Raw genomic sequence first — 8,154 nt, 5'->3', positions numbered from 1 at the left:
CACACCTCCCATGCTCTTGTTGTAATCCTTTATAGCAGCAGGAATGGGGACCCTTTTGGTGGTCCATGCACCATTGGCGTCCTTCACACGCCTGTTGACGTGATCGCCACTGAACGATTTGTGGATAGTGGAGCACATCGCCACCTCTCTGGCGTCCATCCACTTCACAAACAGCAGGCCATCTTCACGGATCCATCGCATGGTCCCCCGATCAACCCTCTTAGGCATGTCATTCTCCCTGGTTTTCGGAAAGCCCTGCCTGTTGGTACGGATGGTGCCACAAGCCCACACATCCTGCTTCCTCAGGTCTGTGAACAGGGTAGGGCTTGTGTAGAAGTTATCCACAAACAGTTTGTAGCCCGTCCCCAGCAGTTGAAAATCCAACAACTCCATAACGGAATCATAACTGAGTCCCTTACCGTCGCAAAACTGCTTTCCCCTCACAAACAAACAAATTCCAAGTGTAGGCACACGCAGAATCGGCCAAAACAAAGAGTTTGTAGCCACACAGCTTGTTACACATACGTTGTCTGAGGCCATCTCCGGCCTCTGAGGCTACCATCCTCTCATCTATGGACAGGTTCTGGCTGGGCTGAAAATGGGTCTTGCAGGCCTCAACCATGCTGGAGTAGAGAGGTTTGATTTTGCAGAGCCTGTCAAAGCTTGCTGTGCCTCTCTTCTTGTCGTTGTCGTCGTCAACTTGTGGGTCACTGATATGAAGGGCCCGCGAGATAGTCAGAAACCTTTTACAGGATATGACAGTGGTGGGGAAAGGCAGTTGGTAAGGAGGTGACGTTCTCCAGTAGCTCTTCAGGGTTTTCAACTTCACCAACCCCATGTAAATAACCATTGAGATGTAACAGTACAGGTCTTGGATGGAAATGGGCTTCCAGGCCTCTTTCTTGCCTGCTTGTTTCTTAGCCCCATACTTGTTGGTGTTAGAAACCAGCGAATCAAGAACTGCCAAGGAGAAAACATCTGGAAAAGATGCCGGGGGCTGTACTCTGCAGTCATGTCCAGCTGAGGTCCCGGCTGCCTTCTCGGTCTAAATGTTGGTGGAAGTGGCTCCACATCATCTTCTAGCACAGTGTGCCAACGGTCCTCTGCCTCGGTGGTAGTTGTCGCTGGTTCACTGGCCCTCCTCTGCTTCTGGGCTGGTCTCTTCACACCTCTAGATGGCCGGGCGGGGGAAGGGGTGGAGCCGGAGGCAGCAGGGGTCCAGCTGGATGAACCAGCTTCAGCGTCTGAATTAGTGGGGGATGGACACCTTGACATTGTGGGGTCCCATTGTTCATCCGAGTCCCTGGCACTGTGTAATAAAGAACAAATCAGTAAGAATGCTTTTACAGATGAGCCCTGTATCAACACGTCAATCAAACAGATATCTATTATATAGAGTAGAGGGAACACAATCACTATGGTGAAGTGCTGTTCCATTCCACCCATTGTTGTGGGCCGCCCTCCCCTCACCAGCCCCCAATGGATATTTATATAACAATGGAATGGAGTGAATGGAACAGCAAACTCACCTCACCACAGTGACCGTATACTGTGTGGAGTAGAGGGGACACGGTCACTGGGGTGAGGTGACTGTGTGGAGTAGAGGGAACACGGTCACTGTGGTGAGGTGACTGTGTGGAGTAGAGGGGACACGGTCACTGTGGTGAGGTGACTGTGTGGAGTAGAGGAGACACGGTCACTGTGGTGAGGTGACTGTGTGGAGTAGAGGGGACACGGTCACTGTGGTGAGGTGACTGTGTGGAGTAGAGGGGACACGGTCACTGTGGTGAGGTGACTGTGTGGAGTAGAGGGGACACGGTCACTGTGGTGAGGTGACTGTGTGGAGTAGAGGGGACACGGTCACTGTGGTGAGGTGACTGTGTGGAGTAGAGGGGACACGGTCACTGTGGTGAGGTGACTGTGAGAGGAGGAGACACGGTCACTGTGGTGAGGTGACTGTGTGGAGTAGAGGGGACACGGTCACTGTGTGAGGTGACTGTGTGGTGGTGACCCCCATATCTTCCTGTGTGGAGTAGAGGGGACACGGTCACTGTGGTGAGGTGACTGTGTGAGTAGAGGAGACACGGTCACTGTGGTGAGGTGACTGTGTGGAGTAGAGGGGACACGGTCACTGGGGTGAGGTGACTGTGTGGAGTAGAGGGGACACGGTCACTGTGGTGAGGTGACTGTGTGGAGTAAGGGACACGGTCACTGTGGTGAGGTGACTGTGTGGAGTAGAGGGGACACGGTCACTGTGGTGAGGACTGTGTGGAGTAGAGGGGACACGGTCACTGTGGTGAGGTGACTGTGTGGAGGTGAGGTGACTGTGTGGAGTAGAGGGGACACGGTCACTGTGGTGAGGTGACTGTGTGGAGTAGAGGGGACACGGTCACTGTGGTGAGGTGACTGTGTGGAGTGAGGTGACTGTGTGGAGTAGAGGGGACACGGTCACTGTGGTGAGGTGACTGTGTGGAGTAGAGGGGACACGGTCACTGTGGTGAGGTGACTGTGTGGAGTAGAGGGGACACGGTCACTGTGGTGAGGTGACTGTGTGGAGTAGAGGAGACACGGTCACTGTGGTGAGGTGACTGTGGTGGTGAGGTGACTGTGTGGAGTAGACGGGACACGGTCACTGTGGTGAGGTGACTGTGTGGAGTAGAGGGGACACGGTCACTGTGGTGAGGTGACTGTGTGGAGTAGAGGGGACACGGTCACTGTGGTGACTGGTGACTGTGTGGAGTAGAGGGGACACGGTCACTGTGGTGGTGGTGACTGTGTGGTGAGTAGTGTGGAGTAGAGGGACACGGTCACTGTGGTGAGGTGACTGTGTGGAGTAGAGGAGACACGGTCACTGTGGTGAGGTGATTGTATGCTGTTCCATTCTACTACATTCCATTTTTATATAAAATCTATTGATATTGATTATATAAATAATATATTGATTAAATAATATAGATATATTCACATTCACCCACAATGTATAGCCAATGTCTTTACACATTTCATTACTGATTATAATGTAAAAAATCTCTAATAAAAATTCTCTAATAGATAATATTTGATATTATTTATTTCAAATCACGGCATTATCATGAGAAGAACTTACCAGTCCAAAACGACGTCCTCGCCGTGTAGAAACATATCTTCCGTCTGGGAGTCAAAGCTGTGTTCGCTCAGTGACTCGTCTTCGTCCTGTAGTAATTCTGTGTCACTTTCCCCATCTCCAGTGTGTGTCCCCTCATGTCTGTTCAGGCTTCCTAACCTGGTAAAACTCTTTCCAATCTGGGAGCAGAGGTGTCGTCTTGCTGGTTTGGACGTCTCTGGTTCCTCCAAGTTTGGTTTTCCTCCTGCCAAAGACAGTGTTTATTTAAAGAGAGAACAGAATTAAATCTCCACGTGATAAAACTGCCTTGCTATGAGGTTTAATCCAAATCAGATCCCTCAACCTGGGGCCAGTTTTCAAACATTTCATAATTTAAGACAATCTTGGTGTGATTTTAAAACAAATGTTGTAGAGCTTCCTGGTAATTAATTACTAATTAATTCTGTATTAGAAGTCAGACTACACACAACTAGACACAGACGTGGATGGATTCCTATCCATCAGGTGGTTCTAAATATATACAACCTTCATAGTTGTAAGATACATAAGTTCACTTTTTCCATACGCGCAAAAGCTTATTTCAATAATTTTGTGCTTACATTTTTTTTGTAGCCCTTTGCCAAGATAATCCATCCACCTGACAGGTGTGGCATGTCAAGAAGCTTATTAATTAATAACCTATTGAAGCTAGGGGGCACTATTTTTATGTTTGGAAAAATAACGTTCCCAAAGTAAACAGCCTATTTCTCAGGACCAGATAATAGAATATGCATATTTATTTCAGCTTTATTTAAACAGGTAGGCAAGTTGAGAACAAGTTCTCATTTACAATTGCGACCTGGCCAAGATAAAGCAAAGCAGTTTGACACATACAACGACAGATACACATGGAGTAAAACAAACATACAGTTAATAATACAGTATAAACAAGTCTATATACAATGTGAACAAATGAGGTGAGATAAGGGAGGTAAAGGCACAAAAAGGCCATGGTGGCAAAGTAAATACAATATAGCAAGTAAAACACTGGAATGGTAGATTTGCAGTGGAAGAATGTGCAAAGTAGAAATAAAAATGATGGGGTGCAAAGGAGCAAAATAAATAAATAAAATAAATACAGTAGGGAAAGAGGTAGTTGTTTGGGCTAAATTATAGGTGGGCTATGTACAGGTGCAATAATCTGTGAGCTGCTCTGACAGTTGGTGCTTAAAGATAGTGAAGGAGATAAGTGTTTCCAGCTTCAGAGATTTTTGTAGTTCGTTCCAGTCATTGGCAGCAGAGAACTGGAAGGAGAGGCGGCCAAAGAAAGAATTGGTTTTGGGGGTGACCAGAGAGATATACCTGCTGGAGGGCGTGCTACAAGTGGGTGATGCTATGGTGACCAGCGAGCTGAGATAAGGGGGGACTTTACCTAGCAGGGTCTTGTAGATGACATGGAGCCAGTGGGTTTGGCAACGAGTATGAAGCGAGGGCCAGCCAATGAGAGCGTACACGTCGCAATGGTGGGTAGTATATGGGGCTTTGGTGACAAAACAGATTGCACTGTGATAGACTGCATCCAATTTGTTGAGTAAGGTATTTGGAGGCTATTTTGTAAATGACGTCGCTGAAGTTGAGGATTGGTAGGATGGTCAGTTTTACAAGGGTATGTTTGGCAGCATGAGTGAAGGATGCTTTGGGGCGAAATAGGAAGCCAATTCTCGATTTAACTTTGGATTGGAGATGTTTGATGTGGGTCTGGAAGGAGAGTTTACAGTCTAACCAGACACCTAGGTATTTATAGTTGTCCACGTATTCTAAGTCAGAGCCGTCCAGAGTAGTGATGTTGGACAGGCGGGCAGGTGCAGGCAGCGATCGGTTGAAGAGCATGCATTTAGTTTTACTTGTATTAAGAGCAACTGGAGGCCACGGAAGGAGAGTTGTATAGCATTGAAGGGTTGTCTGGAGGGTTGTTAACAGTGTCCAAAGAAGGGCCAGAAGTATACAGAATGGTGTCGTCTGTGTAGAGGTGGATCAGAGACACACCAGCAGCAAGAGCGACATCATTGATGTATACAGAGAAGAGAGTCGGTCCAAGAATTGAACCCTGTGGCACCCCCATAGAGACTACCAGAGGTCCGGACGGCAGACTCGATTTGACACACTGAACTCTATCAGAGAAGTAGTTGGTGAACCAGGCGAGGCAATCATTTGAGAAACCAATATATAATTGACAGATTAGGATAGAAAACACTAAAGTTTCCAAAACTGTCAATTTTATCTGAGTTAAACAGAACTGATATTGCAGGCTAAAACCTGAGGAAAATCAAATCAGGAAGTGCCCCTGTTTTGAAACCTCTGTTATGCATCCCTATTGCCCATTTAAATTGACATCAACCAAATTCTTTTGTATGGCTTCCCTAAGGTCCCAGTCACAGCCATGTTAGACATAGTTTCAGGCTTTATTTTGAAGAAATGCTGCCATCTATCCATGGTTTCTGGTTATCATATCCCAGTCCGCGTGATCAAAACACATTGCATAAGTGGTTTGAGGAGAGGAATCAGAGTAAGCTGTGCGCAAAAAGGGAAAGGAAGCCATTGTTAGGCATCAAGGAAGTCCTGGAGTAAGCGCGTTAATACAATGAACTGTATGTTATCACAATCCCACCCCGAGTAGTTCATCATGAAATCACTGCCCTTCTTCCCAGGAGATATTTATTCCTCAGATCCCAAATAAATTCTTCAGAGTTCAACAAGAGACTTGCTTTGGGAAAGAAACACGAGCAATGGACATTAAACCTGTGGAAATCTGTCCTTTGGTCTGGTGAGTCCAAATTTGAGATTTTTGGTTCCAACCGCCGTGTCTTTGTGAGATACAGAGTAGGTGAACGGTTGATCTCCACATGTGTGGTTCTCACCGTGAAGCATGGAGGAGGTGGTGTGATGGTGCTTTGCTGGTGACACTGTCAGTGATTTATTTAGAATTCAAGGCACACTCATTAACCAGCATGGCTCCCAAAGCATTCTGCAGTGGTATGCCATCCCATCTGGATTGCACTTAGTGGGATTATTGTTTGTTTTTCAACAGGACAATGACCAAACAGCTTCAGGCTGTGTAAGGGCAATTTGACCAAAAAGGAGTGATGAGTGCTGCATCACATGACCTGGCCTCCACAATCACTCGACCTCAACCCAATTGAGATGGTTTGAGATGAGTTGGACTGCAGAGTGAAGGAAAAGCAGTCAACAAGTGCTCAGCAAATGTGGGGCCTTTTTCAAGACTATTGGAAAAGCATTCCAGATGAAACTGGTTGAGAGAATGCCAACAGTGTGCAAAGCTGTATTTGATTTAGTCAGGGACAGCCCTACTGGGAACAGATACCAGGGGGCAGATCTATTTTATTTGTTCAAACTGAACTTCAGCACTTACTTTGATGAGTCAAAGCTGATCCTTTCTTCTCTTCTCCTCCTCTCACAGTTCCACTCAGCCCCGTTGTTCTCCTGCAGTCCACCAGCAGCACAGACAACCTCTTCATACCCAGCAGTAAGGTGCTACCGGGAGAGGCACGACACAGGGACTCCGGGAGGGAGGAAGGGCTAGCGTTGTCCTGGTAACCATAAAGAGGGGACAAATATCATTATGGATGCTGATGTCACTGTTGACATAAAGTGCTTTACAGAAACCCAGCCCAGACCCAGATAAAGCAAGCTGTATGCTAGACCAGACCAAGCTGTACCATCTGGTGTTCTGATCTGGAGAGACTCTTCTCTACTTCGTCAGCATCAGGATGTTGTTGAGGCTCCCCAGAGGATCCACAATAGTCATGTCCCTCTCCTGTGTGAACGAGAACATCAAACAGATGGTAAACTTATGATCTACTATTACAATCACATAGGGTCTTACAAGAGGCATTAATATCTCTAAACAGGGCCTATAATGCTTATGTTAAAGGGTTGTTCCACGAAATGGGTGCCTGTTGCATCCCGTTGATATTTTAAGTAGAAAATATGCACCAATATTGAATTTTAAAAGCCTGTTATATTAGATGTAGTGCACTTTATAATATAGACCACGTGGAGATTTCAATACATTAATTGAAAACTCCCACAAATATATGTACCAATGGCAGATTGCCCCTTCAACAATTCCTACAGTAATGAACAACATTTTCAAGTGTAACTTCAGTCGAATGTCCCTTTAAAACCTTAGTTCAACAACTGCATAGTCTGTGCCCGTTTTTAAGTTAGTATTCACTGGTGGTAATCAGATGTTCAGTCTCCTCCGCCTCCTTTTTCACTCCCCAAACGTCGTTCTTCTCTTTTACTGAGGTAGCCTCCTCTTTCATTCCAAAATGTTCTTCCTCTTTTTTCACTACAGTCACTTCTTTCAATGTTATGGCATCTTTCTCCTTTTTCATTCTGAAAGCTTCTTTCTCCGTCTTGCTTAGTGAGTTTATGCTCCGGGAGATTAGCCAAATGCTGTATCAATGTTGCTAATTTCACAAGCAAATTACGTTGAAATTAGCTAGTAGATAGGTAAACAAAAGTATGGTCAAAACACTAAGAGTAATATACAACAAATTGGTCTAAAACGCTTCAATGAATCGGTTTTATGTTTGCTAGCACACCACCACGCTGGTCAAATCAGTAGCCTTTTGTCGCTGTTGAAGAAGCCTCCAGTTCCGTCCACTAGATTATACGTCACACAAGAAGCATCACCTGAAAAACTCACAACGCCATCTGCTGACTGGAGTGGATAACGCAAATTGGAATCTCCATGACGACGTTTATTCTGGCAAACAATGTCATAACTAGTCATTTAAAAACAACCAGATGTTGTGTTTTCTCATACTTCTTACAGCCAATAATTTAATCCAGGGCTGGCCTGCCCATTAGGCAGGATTAGGTGACAGATTGACGAGGGTGGCATATTCCTAGCTAAATTGACCAAGGCTCATCGCTAACAACAAATATTAACACCTCACATAATGATGCCCAAAAACAATGCTAACTTCTCTCACCCAGCGGCATGTGGGATATTTATGTGAGTGTTGGTGTTTCCACATAAAGCA

The 8,154-nt window shown here is 45.8% G+C and overlaps 1 protein-coding gene across 1 annotated transcript; it reads right to left on the bottom strand.

Annotated features, from left to right (window-relative positions):
• Positions 1-415: 415 nt before the first annotated feature.
• On the bottom strand, positions 416-7,734 carry LOC135536605 (uncharacterized). The gene is made up of 6 exons (XM_064962892.1): positions 7,338-7,734; positions 6,820-6,917; positions 6,513-6,690; positions 3,107-3,347; positions 977-1,309; positions 416-710 (listed from the first exon to the last, which is right to left on the bottom strand). The coding sequence occupies exons 1-6, from the start codon at positions 7,498-7,500 to the stop codon at positions 416-418; spliced, it is 1,308 nt and encodes a 435-aa protein (XP_064818964.1). The 5' UTR covers positions 7,501-7,734.
• Between the last annotated feature and the right edge of the window lie 420 nt (positions 7,735-8,154).

The sequence above is a fragment of the Oncorhynchus masou genome, unplaced genomic scaffold (assembly GCF_036934945.1).
Source record: "Oncorhynchus masou masou isolate Uvic2021 unplaced genomic scaffold, UVic_Omas_1.1 unplaced_scaffold_643, whole genome shotgun sequence".
NCBI classification, from domain to species: Eukaryota; Metazoa; Chordata; class Actinopteri; order Salmoniformes; family Salmonidae; genus Oncorhynchus; species Oncorhynchus masou.
Note: the sequence above shows the minus strand (reverse complement) of the source record. Positions and strands in the feature narration are given on the sequence as shown.